Source organism: Bos mutus, chromosome 6 (assembly GCF_027580195.1).
Source record: "Bos mutus isolate GX-2022 chromosome 6, NWIPB_WYAK_1.1, whole genome shotgun sequence".
Taxonomy (NCBI): Eukaryota; Metazoa; Chordata; class Mammalia; order Artiodactyla; family Bovidae; genus Bos; species Bos mutus.
In genome coordinates this window covers 26,752,015-26,774,238 of record NC_091622.1, presented here as the reverse complement: position 1 = coordinate 26,774,238, position 22,224 = coordinate 26,752,015, and the positions used below count along the sequence as shown (strand labels likewise).

At 37.5% G+C, this 22,224-nt stretch overlaps 1 protein-coding gene across 1 annotated transcript in view; it reads right to left on the bottom strand.

Annotated features, from left to right (window-relative positions):
* The window catches only part of STPG2 (sperm tail PG-rich repeat containing 2), a 629,653-nt gene that overhangs the window by 266,853 nt on the left and 340,576 nt on the right, over positions 1-22,224 (bottom strand). Inside the window, exon 12 of the mRNA XM_070372927.1 lies at positions 2,911-3,026. Coding sequence (XP_070229028.1) covers positions 2,911-3,026 — 116 coding nt within the window. The remainder of the gene's footprint in view (positions 1-2,910; positions 3,027-22,224) is intronic.

The window sequence follows — 22,224 nt, the reverse complement described above, 5'->3', positions numbered from 1 at the left end:
GGAATCGGGCTTCACGACTTAAGATTATACTATAAAGCTACAGTAATCAGAACAGCATGGTACTGGCACAGAGACAAACTTACAGATCAATGGAACAGGATAGAAAGCCAAAAAATAAATTCATGTACCTATGGTCAATTAATCTATGACAAAGGAGGCAAGAATATACAATGGAGAAAAGACAGTCTCTTCAATAAGTGATTCTGGAAAAACTGGACAGCATCATGTAAAAGAGTGAAATTAGAAAATTCTCAAATACCATACACAAAAATAAACTCAAAATTAATTAAAAAACTAAATGTAAGATCAGATGGTATAAAACTCTTAAGAGGAAAACATAGGCTGAACAGTCTTTGACATAAATCACAGCAATATCTTTTGGGATCCACTTTCTAGAATAATGAAAATAAAAACAAAAATAAACAAACAGCTTTTAATTAAAAGCTGTTAATTAAACTTTTACACATCAAAGGAAACTATAAAAAAAAAAAAAAAAAAAGACAACCCTCAAAATGGGAGAAAATATTTGGAAACGATGAGACCAACAAGGAATTAATCTCCAAACAAATAGCTCATGCAGATTAACAGAAGGAAAAAAAGGAATCAAAAAATGAGCAGATCTAAATAGACTTTTCTCCAAAGAAGACATATAGGTGGCCAAAAAGCCCATGAAAAAGATGCTGAACATAACTACTTAGACAAATGCAAATCAAAACTACAATGAGGTGTCACTTCACATGGTTAGAATAGCCATCATCAAAAGGTCTACAAACAATAAATGCTGGAGAGGGTGTGGAGACAATAGAACACCCCCACACACACACTGTTGATAGGAATGTAAATTGGTACAGTCATTATAGAGAACAGTATGGGGGTTCTTTAGTTTTTTAAACTAAAAATAGAGCTACCACATGACCCACCAATCCCATTCCTGGGGATATATCTGGATAAAACCATAATTCAACAAGATACATGCACTTCAGCATTCACTGTGGCACTACTTACAATAGCCAAGACATGGAACCAACCATGAGTTGTGAGATATCACCTCACAACTGGTAGGTATCATCAAAAAGACAAGAATAAAATAGGTTGGTAAGGATGTAAAGAAAAGGAACATCCAACAATTGGGATCCAAAGTGGACATGAAATACTAAAGAAACCTCTAACCATCTCGATGGCAGACATTATATACATTTAAGTATTTTCCAAATAGAATCTCATATTGCAATCTCAAAAGTGTTATAAATTTCTAGAATCATCTTTTTCTATTAAAAAAAGTAAAATATTTAAGGCAAATATGTTTTTAGATCATCCATTTAAATTTATTAAACATGATAAAGGAAAAGAGAAGCATCAAACTAAAAACTCAGAGCAAATTATAAGGAAACAAATGGTGTTGCGAAGACAAAAAAAAATACAGGTAGTTTTCAATAGAAAAGTTACCAAGCACTGTAGTATTATATAGACTATATAATGTATGGATATATTAGTTTGAAATTTCAGGCATTACCTTAATTATACCTCATTGTTAAATCCATAAATGTTTTCTTCTGATGTGGAAAATAATTTTTCACAACAAATGATTGATGTATAAATAAAAATTATTAAATCTCAGTGAAAGGAAAAGCATCTTTAAATACAAGGAAGACTAATTGGTACATCTTCTCTGACAAGTATATCACAAAACGAAAAGGTAGCATCAGATTTACTGGCATTTGTATTTTGTGGACAACATTAAAATCACTTTTAAAAAGGAGTGTGGACACAAGCAACTAAGGATTTAATATGATTTAATATTATCAAACTGTGAACATCTATAATACCTAACCTACTTCATTAAGACTAATAGTTTACTGATCAATACTTGCTTAAAGACCCTTCCTTATACCCAACAATCAAGAGTAAATATGTCATAAACTTTGCCAAATCTTTACAATTGTAAGTTTCTAATTTGCAAGTCTTGCCTTATACTACACAGGCAAGGCTCTAAAACATTAAATATATAATGTATCATTCTTTTACTTTCACATTCTGAACTACTATGAAGGCTCTATTTATCATATTTTCCCTTTCTGAAGTAAATCTTATAAAAGTATTTGCTTATCAATAGACATTAACAGTGATCTTCTGGGAAAATCAATAGCCAATGGGTAAAAATAACAAGTCTTTCATAACTTACTTGATTTTCTTCCTTTTTTGCTATTATATTATGATTATGCTTTTGACAGAATGCTGAAAAACTATTTGGATTATGACATTTTAAGTAGAAAAACATACATTCAATACAGATAAATTTGTCATTAACTACCTCAGATAAGAACATTCACTATGGTTTGCACTCTTAAATTAACTGCTATAAGCCAATGGGAAGACTTTTTCATCCAAAACAGGTATTAAAGCCTATAGTGAACACAATTTCTAAAACCCAGCAGTTTATTTCAGCCTCCTCCGTACAATCAGAAGACCCACAACAGAATGAGACATTTATTTATTATGAATCCAAACCATCTGCATTTATTAAAAGAAAATAAAAGATCAAACCTGTTCTTCCAGATCTGCAGGGCTTTCTTCTTCCATGCTCTTTAATAAACTCTCAATTTCAACAAATATTTGGAAATTTCGATTTGTGTACATAGACAAGTAAATATTTAAAGTTGTAGAGATATAAAATTATATATATATGCATTAATGCTGTTGAGGCTATTTATATATGAGTTATTAAATAATTCTTAAATCTTTAAGAAATGTCAGAATATATTTTTTACAAAGTCATTATCAGCTAAAAGGTTCTGGTTAGTAATAAGAATAGATCATATGGAAAAGACTTTAATGAAGACATTTCCAGTGACGTTCTGGAAATTTTTTCATTCTTATGTTATTATTTAAAGAGAAATATTATTGACAAACCTCATATGTCGCTGGACCAGGAGTAATCTCTTTGGAATCTTTAAAACGCTTTGATGCTTTAACAAATGAGAGTATGAAGCAGGATTTCTTAAAAACAGGATTGTATGTTGTAGGTCCTAAGAGAAAACAAATGTAAAAATAATAAAACACATTTTAAATTATTGATTTTGGTCACATGGATATTATTCTTAGATGTGTGAAGTTAACATTTAAATTTGGCATCAAACAATCTTGAACCCATCCTTTTGAATGCTTAAAGTCATTCAGTTCAGGGATTTCAAATATAATAAGCATAAAACAGAGGCATACTTCATTTTATGGCAATTTGCTTTACTTCATTTTTCAGATATTATGTTTTTTTCATCTTTTTTTTTTTTTTTTTTTACAAATTGAAGGTTTGTGGCATTCCTGCTTCTAGCAAATTTATCAGCACCATATTTCAAAGCATTTGGTCCTGAAATTTTCACACTACTTCGAACTTCTTCATTATTAAAATTATATCTGTTTGGTAATCTGTAATCAGTGACCTTTTGATAAGCTAAAGACAAAAGAGAAAAGAAAAGATATACCCATTTGAATGCAGAGTTCCAAAGAGTAGCAGAGAGAGATAAGAAAGTCCTCTTCAGTGCTCAATGCAAAGAAATAGATGAAAGCAATAGAATGGGAAAAAATAGAGATCTCTTCAAGAATATTAGAGATACCAAAGGAATATTTCATGCAAAGATGGGAACAATAAAGGGCAGAATGGTATGGACCTAACTGAAGAAGAAGATATTAAGAAGAGGTGGCAAGAATATACAGAAGAAATGTACAAAAAAGATCTTCATGACCTAGATAACAACAATGGTGTGATCATTCACCTAGAGCCAGACATCCTGGAATGCGAAGTCAAGTGGGCCTTACAAAGCATCTCTATGAAAAAAGCTAATGGAGGTGATGCAATTCCAGTTGAGTTATTTCAAATCCTAAAAGATGATGCTGTGAAAATGCTGCACTAAATACACCAGCAAATTTGGAAAACTCAGCAGTGGCCACAGGACTAGAAAAGTTCAGTTTCATTCCAATCCCAAAGATAGGTGATTCCAAAGAACATTCAACCTACTGCACAATTTCACTCATCACACACGCTAGCAAAGTAATGTTCAAAATTCTCCAAGCCAGGCTTCAACAGTACATGAACCATGAACTTCCAGATGTTCAAGCTGGATTTAGAAAAGGCAGAGGAACCAGAGATCAAATTGCCAACATCCACTGGATCACTGGAAAAGCAAGAGAGTTCCAGAAAAACATCTACTTCTGCCTTATTGACTACACCAAAGCCTTTGACTGTGTGGATCACAACAAACTCTGGAACATTCTTAAAGAGATGGGAATACCAGACCAGCTGACCTGCCTCTTGAAATCTGTATGCAGGTCAAGAAGCAATAGTTAGAACTAGAGCTGGAACAATAGATTGGTTCCAAACTTCAAAAGGATTACATCAAGGCTGTATGTTGTCACTGTTTATTTAACTTACACGCAGAGTACAACATGCAAAATGCCGGGCTGGATGAAGCACAAGCTGGAATAAAGATTGCCTGGAGACATATCAATAACCTTAGATATGCATATGACACCACCCTATGGCAGAAAGTAAAGAACTAAAGAGCCTCTTGGTGAAAGTGAAAGAGGAGAGTTTAAAAGCTGCCTTAGAACTCAACTTTCAGAAAACTAAGATCACGGCAATCAGTCCCATCACTTCACGGCAAATAGATGAGAAAACAATGGGAACCGTGAGAGATTTTATTTGGGGGTGCTCCAAGATCACTGCAGATGGTGACTACAGCCACGAAATTAAAAGATGCTTGCTCCTTGGAAGAAAAGCTATGGTCAACCTAGACAGCATATTAAAAACCAGAGTAATTACTTGGCCAACAAAGGTCTGTCCAGTCAAAGCTATGGTTTTTCCAGTAGTCATGTATGGATGTGAGAGTTGGACCATAAAGAAAGCTGAATGCTGAAGAATTGATGCTTTTGAATTGTGGTGTTGGAAAAGACTCTTGAGAGTCCCTTGGACTGCAAGGAGATCCAACTAGTCAATCCTAAAGGAAATCAATCCTGAATATTTATTGGAAGGACTGATGCTGAAGTTGAAGCTTCAATTCTTTGGCCACCTGAAGCAACAGTTCTAACTGTTGCTTCTGATTCTTGGAAAAGACCCTGATGCTAGGAAAAACTGAAGGCAGGAGAAGGGATAACAGAGGATGAGATGGTTGGATGGCATCACTGACTCAAGGGACATGAGTTTGAGCAAGCTCCGGGAGTTGGTAATGGACAGGGAAGCCTGGTGTGCTGCAGTCCATGTGGTCACAAAATCAGACATGACTGAGCAACTGAACTGAACTGACCTTTGATATTACTATTGTAATTGTTTGAGGGCACCACAAATCATCCCCATATAAGATGGCAAACTTAACTGATAAATGTTGTATGTGTTCTGATTGTTCCCTTATTTCTTTCCCTCTCCTCAGGTCTCTCTATTTCCTGAGACACAATAATAATGCAATTAGGCCAATCTGTACCTCTACCACGGGTTATTGCCATAGTGTTCAAGTGAAAGGACAAGTCACATGACTCTCACTTTAATTTAAAAACTGGAAATGATTAAACTTATTGAGAAAGGCATGTCAAAAGTTGAGACAGACTGAAAGCCAGGCCTCTTGCACTAGCCAAGTCATAAATCCTAAGGAAAAAACTCTTGAAGGAATTTAAAAGTGTTATCCCAGTGAGCACACAAATGATAAGAAAGCTAAGCTGTTTTAATGCTGATATGGAGAAACTTCTAGTGGTCTGGTTAGAGATCAACATTCCCTTAAGCCAAAGCCTAATTCAGAGTCAGGCCTAATTCTCTTCAATTTCATGAAGGCTGAGAGAGCTGAGAAAGCTCCAGATGAAGTCTGAAGCTAACCGAAGCTGGTAAATATAAAGAAGCTATTTCCATAACATAAAACTGCAAGGTAAAGTAGCAAGTGATAATACAGAAGCTGTAGCAAGTTATCCAGTAGATCTACCTATGATGATTAATGAAGGTAATATACTAAACAGATTTTCAGTGTAGAAAAAACTGCCTTCTTTTGAAAGAAGATGTCATCTAGGACTTTCATAGCTAAAGAGGAGAAGTCAATGGCTATATTCAAAGTTTCAAGGACAGGCTGATTCCCTTGGTAGAGGCTAATATACTTGGTGATTTTATATTGAACACCATTCCAAAAACCTTAAGGCCCTTAAGAACTATGCTATATAATGCCTGGATAATGCGTCATCTGTTAACAATGTGGTTTGCTGAATATTTCAAGCCCACTGTTGAGACCTACTGCTTAAGAAAAAAAAAAAAAGTTTCCTTTCAGAAAATTACCAAATATTGACATGTACTTGGTCACCTGAGAACTCTGATGAAGCTGTACTATGAGATTAATGATGTTTTAATGCTTGCTAACATAATATCCATTCTGCAGCCCATAGATCAAGGAGTCAGTTTGACTTTCAAATCTTATTATTTAATAAATATATTTCAAATGGATCTAGCTGCCATCAATAGTGATTCCTATGATAAATGTGAAAAGAAAGTGAAAGTAGTCACTCCATCATGTCTGACTCTTTGCGACCCCATGGACTGTAGCCCACCAAGCTCCTCTGTCCATGGAATTCTCCAGGCAAGAATACTGGAGTGGGTAGCCATTGCCTTCTTCAGGGGATCTTCTCAACCTGGGTTCAAACCTGGGTCTCTTGCATTGCAGGCAGATTCTTTACCATCTGAGCAACCAGAGAAGCAGGCAAAGTCAATTAAAAACCTTCTGGAAAGGATTCACCATTGCATTTGCCATTAAGAACATTTATGATTTACGGAAAGTGGTAAAAATATCAACATTAACAGGACTTAGTTGGAAGAATTTGAATGACTGAGTGATTCAAGACTTAGTAAAGGAAAAAACTGCAGACACGGAAATAGTAAGAGGACTAAAATTAGAAATGAAGTCTGATGATACGACTCAAATTTTCGCAATCTCGTGGTAAACCTTAACCGGATGAGGGGTTGCTTCTTATAGATAAGTTAAAAAAGTGGTTTCTTAAGATGGAATCTGCTCCCAGTGAAGGTGCTGTTAAGACTGTTAACATTTTGACAACAAAGGATTTAAAGTATTACATAAAGTTAGTTGATAAAGCAGCAGCAGGGTTTGAGAGGATTGACTCCAATTTTGAAAGATGTCCTATTGTATGTAAAATGCTACTAAACAGCATGTGTGATATAGAAAAAAAATGTGAAAGGAAGACATAATTGATGCAGCAAACTTCACTACTATCTAAGAAACTGCCTCAACCACTTAGCCCTTCAGCAACCACCACACAATATCAAGGGAAGAAACTATACTAACAAAAAGAGCATCCCTTGCTGAAGGCTCAGATGATGTACAGTCTTTTTTTTTTAGCAATAAAGCATTTGTAAATGAAGGTATGTACATTTTTTAGACAAAAATTATTGCGTATTTAATAGACTGCACTATAGTGTAAACATACTTTTATATGAACTGGAAAACCAAAGATAATTGTGTGACTCTCTTTATTAGGATATCTGCTTTGTTGTGGTAGTCTGAAACAAAATCCACAATATCCCCAAGATACACTTGCAGGGACCTCTGCTTACATAGTAATTAATTGTAAGACACACGTAATTTCCAAAAAAAGAAAATAATACCCACTCAAAATACATCTACATCATCAGAAGTGATACCCAAGTCTTATTTCCTAAATATTCATTCATATGTTCATTCATACTCATTGGAAAATACCTTGATGTTGGGAAAGATTGAAGGCAGAAGGGGATGACAGAGGATGAAATGGTTGGAAGGCGTCAGCGACTCAATGGACATGAATTTGAGCAAACTCCAAGAGATGGTGAAGGACAGAGAAGCCTAGCATGCTACAGTCTATGGGGTTGCAAAGATTCAGACACAACTTAGTGACTGAACAACATTCATATGTTTAGAGAAGAGGTGATGACTGAATAGCATTGGAAATATGAATAAGATTTAAAGAAGGAGAATGGTGGTTTTACAGCATACTGAGCACTAACCATGATAAAAGTCAAGGCACGAAGATGAAATTTACAACTATGGAACAGTTGTATGGAGTAAACAGATTGGCTGAACGGAACAGCCTAATTCCTAAATAAAGATTTTGTACTAGAGCCAACAGTTTCAAATTGTATTCTAAAATGTTCCAAAAATTCCAAAGAATTGCCCAGGGGACAATGTGTAGGTAGAGCCCAAATAAAATTTTGAAAGATGGAATGGCAACCCACTCCAGTATTCTTGCCTGGAGAATTCCACAGACAGAGGAGCCTGGCAGGCTACAGCCCATGGGATCGCAAAGGGTTGAATACGACTGAGCAACTAACACTTACACTTAAATATTTTCACCCAAAACAACTACAGGTTCACTGCTCTGTTTGGGTTCCGTGTAAAATTTTATTTAACCAAAGTTGTTCAGTAATTTTTTTTTATAAAAAAGCTTTTAAAAACCACTTCCATAGTCTACCCCTTGAAGATTTTAGACTAAAGGAGATTCATAAAGAAAAATATAATTAAGAAATAAACTCTGGCAATAGTTTATAGAATGAAATGGCTTGTAGAAGGTCTATTTCAGGGTTACTAACAAGGAGTTTACTAACATTGTAAGGAAAAAGAATAACAATTCAGAATACTTTCTAAGAAATGCAATAAACATTTAGTATGTACAGTGATTGGAAGGAGATAAAAACGAATAATGGCTATGGGAAAGGTAATGTTGTGATGGTAATAAAGAAACACAGAAAGAAGGAGCAGAGGAAGATTTTGGGCTTGATTTTGAGCCAGTTATGTATGAAAAGATGCAGGATATCCAGAGGACAATTGTAGATATGTAACTGAAACTCATGAGAAAGCTGACCTGGAGAGAAAGAATGGAGTTACTTATATAGAGGCAATACTCAAGGTTTCTCTAAGTGAAAACTAAATAACTGAGGAGTGGAACTTGGGAGATTGCACACAGAGAGGGAACAGAAGAGTCAAAGAAGGAAACAGTCTAGTTAATACACCTAGCTACTACAACATCATAGACAACAAATAGAAAGAGGCTACTTTTTTCTCCATTTCCATGTTAACCAATAATTACTGTCTATAACATGCCATGCCTCGTATATGAAGAGTGTTGTTGTTTAGTCACTAAGTAGTGTCTGACTCTTTCTCAACCCTACGGACTATAGCCTGCCAGGCTCCTCTGTTCATGGAATTGCCCAGGCAAGAATACAGGAGCAGGTGCCCATTTCCTTCTCCAGGGAATCTTCTCAACCAGGGATCAAACACACGTCTCCTGAATTGCAGATGGATTCCTTACCACTGAGCCACTGGAGAAGTGCATGAAGAGGGTTGGAGGTCTAACGTATCAAATATTTCACAAGGAGGTTTATAGTAGAGTGTATGTACTGTGCTTAGTCACTCAGTTGTGTCTAACTCTTTGCAACCCCATGGACTGTAGCCCACCAGGCTCCTTGGTCCATGGGATTCTCCAGGCAAGATTACTAGAGTGGGCCACCATTCCCTTTTCCAGGGTATCTTCCCAACCCAGTGATCAAACCCAGGTTTCCCAAATTGCAGGCAGATTCTTTACCATTTGAGCCACCAGGGAAGCAGGGAAGTAGTGCATATAGAATCTAACTTTAGAAGAGCGGTGACAAATGAAACTAAATTAGAAGGCATTAAAAAGACACTGTGGAGTGAGGCAATAAAAACTTAAAGCACAGAATACTGAAAATGAACATAAATAGTGAAATAGCAGAATAGATATAAAGATATTAATAGGATACAAAATTAATGCCTCTATCTCCCTAGGAGACATGCAATTTGAAACAACTTACTTTGAATACATTCTTGTTGATATTTTAGAATCTTATGTATTTTAGAATTGATAGGTTCACATGAAACATTTTTAAAGCTTTAGCTTCATTTACAAAGGACATTTCAAAATTTTAAATAAAATGTAACATTTGACTCTAGATTAATCATTCTAATATCAATTCAATTAATGGGATAGATATCCAAAGTTATAAAGCCCTTGTGAGAGACTGCTACAGAACAGAACACAAACAGAATGTTTCTGTCCCTCTACAATTCATATTTTGAAATCCTAATCCCCAGTGTGAGGGTATTTGGAGATGGGGACTTTGAGAGGTAATTAGTTCATTATGGGGGAGCCCTTGTGATGGGATTATTGTCCTTGTAAGAGGAGACATAATGAGCTTATTTTCTCTCTCTCTCTCCCTCCTGCCCACTAACTCTCTCTCTCTCTCTTACAAAGTAAGATGTCTATCTGCAAACTAGGAAGAGGGCCCTCACTAGGAATAGAATTGGCCAGAACCCTGGGCACCTTAATCTTGAACTTCTCAGATACCAGAACTATGAGAAATAAATTTTTGTTTAATCATGCAATATATTGTACTTTTGTTATAGCAGCCCACAGTGACTAAGACAGTGGGATGTTGTTCAGTCACTGCTGCTGCTGCTGCTGCTGCTAAGTCACTTCAGTCGTGTCCGACTCTGTGCGACCCCAGAGACAGCAGCCCACCAGGCTCCCCCGTCCCTGGGATTCTCCAGGCAAGAACACTGGAGTGGGTTGCCATTTCCTTCTCCAATGCATGAGGGTGAAAAGTGAAAGTGAAGTCGCTCATTCGTGTCCAACTCTTAGTCACTAGTCGTGTCCAACTCTTTGAAATGATATTAACTTATATTTATAAGGCTTCCCTGGTTTCTCAGCAGTAAAGAATCCAGTTGCTATTGCAAGAGACATGGGTTCAGTCCCTGGGTCAGGAAGATCCCCTGGAGAAGGAAATGGCAACTCACTCCAGTATCCTCGCCTGGGAAATTCCACATAACAGAGGAGCCTGGCAGGCTACAGTGTATGGGGTCACAAAAGAGTTGGACACAACTTGGTAACTAAACAAACAGAGCAATTTATATTTACAGTGCAGAGAAATAATGTACATATACAAATATAGTATCTTAACAGAAAATCTTAAATACACAAACTGAACTATGCATAGGAAAATGTACCAGTTGCTGCAATATCCAGAAAAAAACCATGAACTACCATCAGGAAATGGGTACACAATTCCACAATTAATTGAAAACTGCAATTTTAAACCATAAAGATTTATAAAAGTTAATGCAATAGGTAAGGATATTATCCAAACACTACTGTAAAGGTGTTCCACTTTCAGTTAGGAAGTATAGTCTATCCCCCACCTTTACCATAATGTGAAAGGTATAATGCTAAATGCTATTGATCATAATGCTGATAACTATTTACATTCATGGTTATAACTCATTAAAAGAAAAGAAAATATTCAAATGTAGTTGTAGTAGATTTTCTTTTACTGGAATTCCTTTGAGGAATATTAAGTGAAGCAAAACTTTCCTTAATATGCAGCTTGCTGCATTTTAGCACTTAGACTGCTCTGAGCTACAGAGCATTAAAGAAAAGGTTTACTGCACTTAATTTTAAAATAAATTTTCAATTACGTATATTACTGCTTGTATGATACAGGTCAAAGATTTACATTGCTTCACCAGCTCTGATTCACATCTGGATTATGCAGAAACTATCTTCTATTTATTTACCAAAAGGCCACATTTTAATCATGGGTCACAGAAGAAGAAAAACTTCTCATTCCAAATCAAACACCTATGAAAAGTCTGACTGAATCATGACTACTATATAATGGAAAATTCAAGAGCAGGTGATTCTTATAATTACATATTTTCCAGCCCTACGCCAACTCACACTCTCTGAAATGTCAACCAATGCTACAAAGCAAAAATGGGAGATAACAGTAACCATGAGTAATTTAAAGTGAAAATTATTTAAGTACACTAAGAGTGGACTCAAAAATAAATACTTCTATGAATAAAGTTGCAAAACCTCGTATTTTAAAAAATGGCTATCTTTATAATGAGCCAAAATTTATAAATCATGTAGTCAATTTTGCTTATGATTAGAGTCCTTATTTCATCTGAAGGTGACAGAAAACTACTGGAAAGTAAATATCCCATATGTGAGCAACATTAAAAAAACATCTAGAAAACTGTTCATTGAAATGGACTGCATGGCTTTGAAATGTCATTTAGAGAGTTTAGGGATCATAGAACACATTTTTTCACACTGATTTTATTCTTTGACTCTACAAATGCAATAAAAGCAAAGACAAAAGATTGGTACACAAGAAAGTATTATCATCAGTGTCAAAATCACTCCTCTCCTGCTCTCAATGCTCCTCTCCTGCTTCTAAAACTTGATTTGCTTAAATGGCACTTCAGATTATGACTACAGAACTGCACAATCTATTAAATTCACTGTATAGGTAATGAGAAAAAATAACAGAGTCCAAATGATAGGTAAACTTTTAACTGAAATTTCTGGGTATGTGTTATCATATTGTTGACTTCTCTTTCCAAAAACCAGTTCAATTCAGTTCAGTTGCTTAGTCATATTCGACTCTTCGCAACCCATGGACTGCAGCACACCAGGCTTCCTTGCCCATCACCAATTCCCAGAGCTTGCTCAAACTCATGTCCATCGAGTCGGTGATACCATCCAACCATCTCATCCTCTGTTGTCCCCTTCTCTTCCCACCTTCAATCTTTCCCAGCATTAGGGTCTCTTCCAATGTGTCAGTTCTTCACATCAGGTGGCCAAAGTACTGGAGTTTCAGCTTCAGCATCAGTCCTTCCAATGTATATTCAGCACTAATTTCCTTTAGGATGGACTAGTTAGATTTCCTTGCAGTTCAAGGGACTCTCAAGAGTCTTCTCCAACACCACAGTTCAACAACATCAGTTCTTCAGTGCTCAGATTTCCTTATTCTCACATCCATACATGACTACTGGAAAAACCACAGCCTTGACTAGATGGGCCTTTGTTGGCAAAGTAATGTCCCTGCTTTTTAATATGCTATCTAGGTTGGTCATAGCTTGTCTTCCAAGGAGCAAGTGTGTTTTAATTTCATGGCTGCAGTCACCATCTACAGGGATTTTGGAGCCCAAGAAAATAGTCTGTCACTGTTTCCATTGTTTCCCCATCTATTTGCCATGAAGTGATGGGACCTGATGCCATGATCTTAGTTTTCTGAATGTTGAGTTTCAAGCCAGCTTTTTCCACTCTCCTCTTTCACTTTCATCAAGAGGCTCTTTAGTTCTTTGCTTTCTGCCAAAAGGGTGGTGCCTTCTGCATATTTGAGGTTATTGATATTTCTCCCAACAATCTTGATTCCAGCTTGAGCTTCATCCAGCCTGGCATTTGGCATGATATACTCTGCATATAAGCTAAATAAGCAGGGTGACAATATACAACCTTGATGTACTCCTTTCCTGATTTGGAAACGAGTCTATTGTTCCATGTCCAGTTCTAACTGTTGCTTCTTGACCTGCATACAGATTTCTCAGGAGGCAGGTAAGGTGGTCTGGTATTCCCATCTCTTGAAGAATGTTCCACAGTTTGTTCTGATCCACAGTTAAAGGCTTTGGAATAGTCAATAAAGCAGAAGTAGATGTTTTTCTGGAACTCTCTTGGTTTTTCGATTTTTAACCAATTGTTTAATCAGTTCTATTATCTTCAATTGTTTAATCAATTCTAATATCTTCAAATACTGAATTTGAATATCTTCAAATAATGAAGTCTGTTTAACCATGTACCTCTAAGTAATACTTATCAAAATGCATATCCAAAACTCTATCAGATGAAGTCTTTGATCTTACTGATAATTTTACTCTCTGATAACATAAGTAACACTGTACAAGTTTGAAAGACTTTCACCAGTCTTGGAATGAAGTTATAACACCCTTTATGTATGAATTATAGGCACCAACTGGAAGGAAGGATGATCAGCTTTCACCCTAACACAACTTTGAGTAGGTAGTGTATAAATATGTAACACATGGATGATTTTTATTGATGAACAAATTATCAATTAATCAATAAAACTGACATTATCTTGGAGGTAAATAAAATACCTCACAATTAGTCTGATACATTATTAGTAAAGTTTCAAGATTGGGAAAGGAGTACGACAGGGCTGTCTGCTGTCACCCTGTTTATTTAATGTATACACTGAGCACATCATGAGATATGCCTGGCTGGGTGAGTTACAAGCAGGAATCAAGGTAGGAAGGAGAAACATCAACAGTCTCAGATATGCAGATGATACTACTCTAATGACAAAAAGCAAAGAGGAACTAAAGAGCCTCTTGATGAGGGTGAAGGTAGAGAGGGAATGAGCTAGCTTAAAAGTAAATATTAAAAAAACTAAGATCATGGCATCTGACCCCCTACTGCAAGGCAAATTGAGGGGGACAAAGAGGAAGTAGTGACAGATATCCTCTTCTTGGGCTCTAAATTGAGTGCAGCCATGAAGTAAGATGTTTGCTTCTTGGCAGGAAAGCTATGACAAACCTAGACAGTGTGTTGAAAAGCAGAGACATCACTGTGCCAAAAAAGGTCCGTATAGTTAAGGTTATGGTTTTCCCAGTGGTCACATACGGTTGTGATTGCTGGACCATAAAGAAGTTGGAGCACTGAAAACTCGACGCCTTTGAACTGTGGAGCTGGAGGACTCCTGAGAGTCCCTGACAGCAAGGAGATCAAACCAGCCAATCTTAAGGTAAATCAACCGTGAATACTTGTTGGAAGGACTGATGCTGAAGCTGAAACTAGCTAACTCATTGGAAAAGTCCCTGGTGCTGGAAAGATTGAGAGTAGAAGGAGACGAGGGCATCAGAGGATGAGATGGCTGGATGGCATCACCAATGCAATGGACATGAACTTGGGCAAAGTTTGTGAGATGGTGAGGGACAGAGAGGCCTGGCAGGCTGCAGTCCATGGGGTCACAAAGAGTTGGAACCAACTGGGTAACTGAACAACAATAACAATTAGTAGCAAATTTTCCTTTCATAACTGAGTTTGGGCTTTATATCCCACTGTTCATTTAAAGGTTTGGATTCAGAATGCCAGGAATATGACCTAAGCAAAAAGTTGAGAAGTCTCTACATATATTCTAAGTCTTCTTAGGTCATCATCAATATATCAACACTCAGGGCTAAAATAGTAAGCTTTTCCCTGTTAAAACTGGTACTAACCTCTGTGAATACTGTATGTAAAAACCAGGATAATGTTATATGTCTGTAAAACATGTCATGTCATAGATCAAGTTATATAGAGCTCTTAAAATAAATACCAACTCTATTTTTTAAAATAATTAAATATTTAATTAGCATTAAACTAAATTATTTAAGAAAGCTATAGTAAATGAGCTATAATTTAAAGCAAAACTTTATTTTTGTCCTCCATGCAATATGTGGGATCTTAGTTCCCCGACCCACACCTCCTATATTAGAAGTGAGGAGTCTTAAACGCTGGACTACCAGGGAAGTCCTAAGCAAAAATTTTTAACTGGATAATTTTTACCATTTTATTGTGACTACTGTCATTTTCTTAACTTGCTAAAAATTGTTAAGTCCCCCAGGTGCATTTGGATTTGAAGTTTCCTTTGAATATGTCTGCTACAAATAGCTACAATAAAGCTAGGTTCACAGAGTTTAGAGTTTTCTGAAAGAAGAGCTCAGAGAATTTATTTAATGACAACTCAATTAAAAATGGTTAACATTTTTATTTTCAACTTAATGAATACATTCTGCATCTTAAACATATTTTTATAGACTAAATGAATGACAGAATGGGGCTTTCATGCACAAATATTTTGTTTATATTCATTAGAAATCAAACAAAAACTATTAGGCTAACCACTGAATATTTCAGAAAGCTTCTTGCTCATTTTCAGTAAATTTAAATCTATGCATATATTTAAATCTAAATAAGATTTTTCTTCACCATAACAGTGTTCTCCGTTCATTCTGTTGTTGTGAATATAATACTAATAAATATTTTCCAACCCTGTTCCTATACCTTCATGAAATAATACCAAAATACCTTCCTTGCAAGCCTTCTCATCAACTACAGTAATGAATATAACCAAGACAAATAGAAGTGGGATTTGTTTATATTAATAATGCTTAATTCCAAATAGTTAGGGCTTCCATCATCTGTGTTCAATACATGACCCACAAGCCCTATTTACTGCGCTTCCCTAGCCTTGGACATGTTCTCCACTGGCCTCTGGACTGAATTTGTTCTAGGGCTTGAAATATCAAGACAAAAAAACAAAGAAGATCATATGGGGACCTTACATTTTAAACTAATCTTTCTCAAAGTGTAGTTCATGGATCACAGGCATCAGAATTACCCAGGTTAGTTATTTAAAGTATAGCTTCCTTGGATTCATGACAAAATAATAAGTCATATTCTCTGAAAGTGGAATGAAAAAACGTAATTTCATAAAACTCATTGTTTAACCTTTAAACTACAACTTATTATGTAGTTGTTCTCAAATATATTTAAACACTGAAGAAATCACTTTTCCCTAAATCTCAAAAAATAGTGATCAAAGAATAAACCTTAAGGAATTGGCTCAGTTGGTAAAGAATCTGCCTGCAATGGGGAAACCTAGGTTCAACCCTGGGTTGGGAAGATCCCCTTGAGGAGGGCATGGCAACGCACTCCAGTATATTAGTCTGGAGAATCCCCATAGACAGAGGAGCCTGGTGGGGTACATTCCATGATGTCGCAAAGAGTTGGACATGAGGGGTGACTAAGAAAACATCATTTTCTCTAGAATATGTCTGAATTTCTTACTGCCTCAGTTCAGTTCAGTTCAGTCGCTCAGTCATGTCCAACTCTTTATGGCCCCATGAATCACAGCATGCCAGGCCTCCCTGTCCATCACCAACACCCGGAGTTCACTCAAACTCATGACCATCGAGTCGGTGACGCCATCCAGCCATCTCATCCTCTATCATCCCCTTCTCCTCCTGCCCCCAATCCCTCCCAGGATCAGAGTATTTTCCGATAAATCAACTTTTCACATGAGGTGGCCAAAGTATTGGAGTTTCAGCTTCAGCATCAGTCCTTCCAATGAAAACCCAGGACTGATGTCCTTTAGGATGGACTGGTTGGATCTCCTTGCAGTCCAAGGGACTTTCAGGAGTCTTCTCCAACACCACAGTTCAAAAGCATCAATTCTTTGGAGCTCAGCCTTCTTCACAGTCCAACTCTCACATCCATACATGACCACTGGAAAAACCATAGTCTTGACTAGATGGACTCTTGTTGGCAAAGTAATGTCTCTGCTTTTCAATATGTTATCTAGGTTGGTCATAACTTTCCTTCCAAGGAGTAACCGTCTTTTAATTTCATGGCTGCAGTCACCATCTGCAGTGATTTTGGAGCCCACAAAAATAAAGTCTGACACTGCTTCCACTGTTTCACCATCTATTTCCCATGAAGTGATGGGACCAGATGCCATGATCTTAGTTTTCTGAATATTGAGCTTTAAGCCAACTTTTTCACTCTCCTCTTTCACCTTAATCAAGAGGCTTTTTAGTTCCTCTTCATTTTCTGCCATAAGGGTAGTGTCATCTGCATATCTGAGGTTCCTGAGATTTCTCCTGGAAATCATGATTCCAGCTTGTGCTTCTTCCAACCCAGCGTTTTTCATGATGTACTCTGCATATAATTTAAATACGCAGGGTGACAATATACAGCCTTGACGTACTCCTTTTCCTATTTGGAACCAGTCTGTTGTTCCATGCCCAGTTTTAACTTTCCTTCCTGACCTGCATACAGGTTTCTCAAGAGGCAGGTCAGGTGGTCTAGTATTCCCATCTCTTTAATAATATTCCACAGTTTATTTTGATCCTCACAGTCAAAGGCTTTGGCATAATCAATAAAGCAGAAATAGATGTTTTTCTGGAACTCTCTTGCTTTTTCCATGATCCAGCGGATGTTGGCAATTTGATCTCTGTTTCCTCTGCCTTTTCTAAAACCAGCTTGAGCATCTGGTTCAAGTTCACGGTTAATGTACTGCTGAAGCCTGGCTTGGAGAATTTTGAGCATTACTTAGGAGCCGTGGCTGCGCGGGTGCAGGGGGGCCTAGAGGACCTATCCCACATTGAAGGTCAGGAAGGGCGGCAGTGAGGAGATACCCCTTGTCCAAGGTAAGGAGCAATGGTTGCGCTTTGCTGGAGTAGCCATGAAGAGATACCCCACGCCCAAGGTAAGAGAAACCCAAGTAAGATGGTAGGTGTTGCAAGAGGGCATCAGAGGGCAAACACACTGAAACCATACTCACAGAAAACTAGTCAATCTAATCACACTAGGACCACAGCCTTGTCTAACTCAATGAAACTAAGCCACGCCTGTGGGGCAACCCAAGATGGGCGTGTCATGGTGGAGAGATCTGACAGAATGTAGTCCACTGGAGAAGGGAATGGCAAACCACTTCAGTATTCTTGCCTTGAGAACCCCATAAACAGTATGAAAAGGCAAAATGATAGGATACTGAAAGAGAAACTCCCCAGGTCAGTAGGTGCCCAATATGCTACTGGAGATCAGTGGAGAAATAACTCCAGAAAGAATGAAGGGATGGAGCCACAGCAAAAACAATACCCAGTTGTGGGTGTGACTGGTGACAGAAGCAAGGTCCGATGCTGTAAAGAGCAATATTGCATAGGAACCTGGAATGTCAGGTCCATGAATCAAGGCAAATTGGAAGTGGTCAAACAAGAGATGGCAAGAGTGAATGTCGACATTCTAGGAATCACCAAACTGAAATGGACTGGAATGGGTGAATTTAACTCAGATGACCATTATATCTACTACTGCGGGCAGGAATCCCTCAGAAGAAATGGAGTAGCCATCATGGTCAACAACAGATTCTGAAATGCAGTACTTGGATGCAATCTCAAAAACGACAGAATGATCTCTGTTCATTTCCAAGGCAAACCATTCAATATCACAGTAATCCAAGTCTATGCCCCAACCAGTAATGCTGAAGAAGATGAAGTTGAACAGTTCTATGAAGACCCACAAGACCTTTTAGAACTAACACCCAAAAAAGATGTCCTTTTCCTTACAGGGGACTGGAATGCAAAAGTAGAAAGTCAAGAAACACCTGGAGTAACAGGCAAATTTGGCCTTGGAATATGGAATGAAGCAGGGCAAAGACTAATAGACTTTTGCCAAGAAAATGCACTGGTCATAACAAACACCCTCTTCCAACAACACAAGAGAATACTCTATACATGGACATCACCAGATGGTCAACACCGAAATCAGATTGATTATATTCTTTGCAGCCAAAGATGGAGAAGCTCTATACAGTCATCAAAAACAAGACCAGGAGCTGACTGTGGCTCAGACCATGAACTCCTTATTGCCAAATTCAGACCTAAATTGAAGAAAGTAGGGAAAACCACTAGACCATTCAGGTATGACCTAAATCAAATCGCTTATGATTATACAGTGGAAGTTAGAAAAAGATTTAAGGGCCTAGATCTGATACATAGAGTGCCTGATGAACTATGGAATGAGGTTCGTGACATTGTACAGGAGACAGGGATTAAGACCATTCCCATAGAAAAGAAATGTAAAAAAGCAAAATGGCTGTCTGGGGAGGCCTTACAAATAGCTGTGAAAAGAAGAGAAGCGAAAAGCAAAGGATAAAAGGAAAGATATAAACATCTGAATGCAGAGTTCCAAGGAATAGCAAGAAGAGATAAGAAAGCCTTCTTCAGCGATCAATGCAAAAAATAGAGGAAAACAACAGAATGGGAAAGACTAGGGATCTCTTCAAGAAAATCAGAGATACCAAAGGAACATTTCATGCAAAGATGAGCTCAATAAAAGACAGAAATGGCATGGACCTAACAGAAGCAGAAGATATTGAGAAGAGATGGCAAGAATACACAGAACTGTACAAAAAAGATCTTCATGACCCAGATAATCACAATGGTGTGATAACTGACCTACAGCCAGACATCCCGGAATGTGAAGTCAAGTGGGCCTTAGAAAGCATCACTACGAACAAAGCTAGTGGAGGTGATGGAATTCCAGTTGAGCTATTTCAAATCCTGAAAGATGATGCTGTGAAAGTGCTGCACTCAATATGCCAGCAAATTTGGAAAACTCAGCAGTGGCCACAGGACTGGAAAAGGTCAGTTTTCATTCCAATCCCAAAGAAAGGCAATGCCAAAGAATGCTCAAACTACTGCACAATTGCACTCATCTCACATGCTAGTAAAGTAAAGCTCAAAATTCTCCAAGCCAGGCTTCAGCAATATGTGAACCGTGAACTTCCTGATGTTCAAGCTGGTTTTAAAAAAGGCAGAGGAAACAGAGATCAAATTGCCAATATCCTCTGGATAATAGAAAAAGCAAGAGAGTTACAGAAAAGCATCTATTTCTGCTTTATTGACTATGCCAAAGCCTTTGACTGTGTGGATCACAATAAACTGTGGAAAATTCTGAAAGAGATGGGAATACCAGACCACCTGATCTGCGTCTTGAAAAATGCAGGTCAGGAAGCAACAGTTAGAACTGGACACGGAACAACAGACTGGTTCCAAATAGGAAAAGGAGTTCGTCAAGGCTGTATATTGTCACCCTGTTTATTTAACTTATATGCAGAGTACATCATGAGAAATGCTGGACTGGAAGAAACACAAGCTGGAATCAAGATTTCCAGGAGAAATATCAATAACCTCAGCTATTCAGATGACACCACCCTTATGGCAGAAAGTGAAGAGGAACTAAAGAGCCTCTTGATGAAAGTGAAAGTGGAGAGTGGAGAAGTTGGCTTAAAGCTCAATATTCAGAAAACGAAGATCATGGCATCCGGTCCCATCACTTCATGGGAAATAGATGGGGAAACAGTGGAAACAGTGTCAGACTTTATTTTTTTTGGCTCCAAAATCACTGCAGATGGTGACTACAGCCATGAAATTAAAAGACGCTTACTCCTTGGAAGGAAAGTTATGACCAACCTAGATAGCATATTGAAAAGCAGAGACATTACTTTGCCAACAAAGGTCCGTCTAGTCAAGGCTATGGTTTTTCCTGTGGTCATGTATGGATGTGAGAGTTGGACTGTGAAGAAGGTTGAGCGCCGAAGAATTGATCCTTTTGAACTGTGGTATTGGAGAAGCCTCTTGAGTGTCCCTTGGACTGCAAGGAGATCCAACCAGTCCATTCTGAAGGAGATCAGCCCTGGGATTTCTTTGGAAGGAATGATGCTAAAGCTGAAACTCCAGTACTTTGGCCACCTCATGCGAAGAGTTGACTCATTGGAAAAGACTCTGATGCTGGGAGGGATTGGGAGCAGGAGGAGAAGGGGACGGCAGAGGATGAGATGGCTGGATGGCATCACTGACTCGATGGACGTGAGTCTGAGTGAACTCCGGGAGTTGGTAATGGACAGGGAGGCCTGGCATGCTGTGATTCATGGGGTCGCAAAGAGTCGGACACAACTGAGCAACTGATCTGATCTGATCTGATCTTACTAGCTTGTGAGATGAGCTTACTGCCTATGCCTGCCTTATTCTCAGAGCCTCAATTAAAGCTTGTTCTGCTAAACTGAGCCAAATAAAGGAAGGAAGAATCAATGTATAAGCCCACTAGAGTCCACTCCCATTACTTATAAGCATTTTAACCATTCTTTTCTCCTTTCCCTTTCTTTGTCAGCAACTGTCAATGGAAAATTGATACTTTGAATTCATAGTTTTTCTTACAATGTGAAAATGGTATTTAGATGACATATTACATAAATGTTGGTGAACAGGTTTAGAACCCTTACTGCCTGAAAGGACAGAGAGTTGTAGGAGACTGGCTCCATTAAGACGGTAAAGAGACGCACTTTTCAGTGTATATCCATCAACATATTATGAATTCTGTTGTAGGTATATTACATTATTTCAAGTTGGGGCCAAACACATAATACGTATTTCATTATCATGGAAGATACACTTCTTTGAAATATAAGTATATTTCATCTCTATTTTATTTTAATCTATTATTTCCCACATTAAATCTTTAAACCTAAAACATTCAAGTTTCCTGTACACTAGCCATATTAGCTTCATAAATTCTGTAAATTTTCTAAAGTTTTACTTTCTTTCTTTATAAAATGGGGATAAAATGGTGCAGATCACTTAAATAACTTCTACAAAGTCACAAAATGAATAAGAATCAAATCATTCAACTGCTTTTAATCCTTAGAACATCCCTAGGAGGAAAGGAAAATAAAATCACTTAAATTTTATAGGAAATTAAGTTACTAGCAGATGGTGACTTCAGCCATGA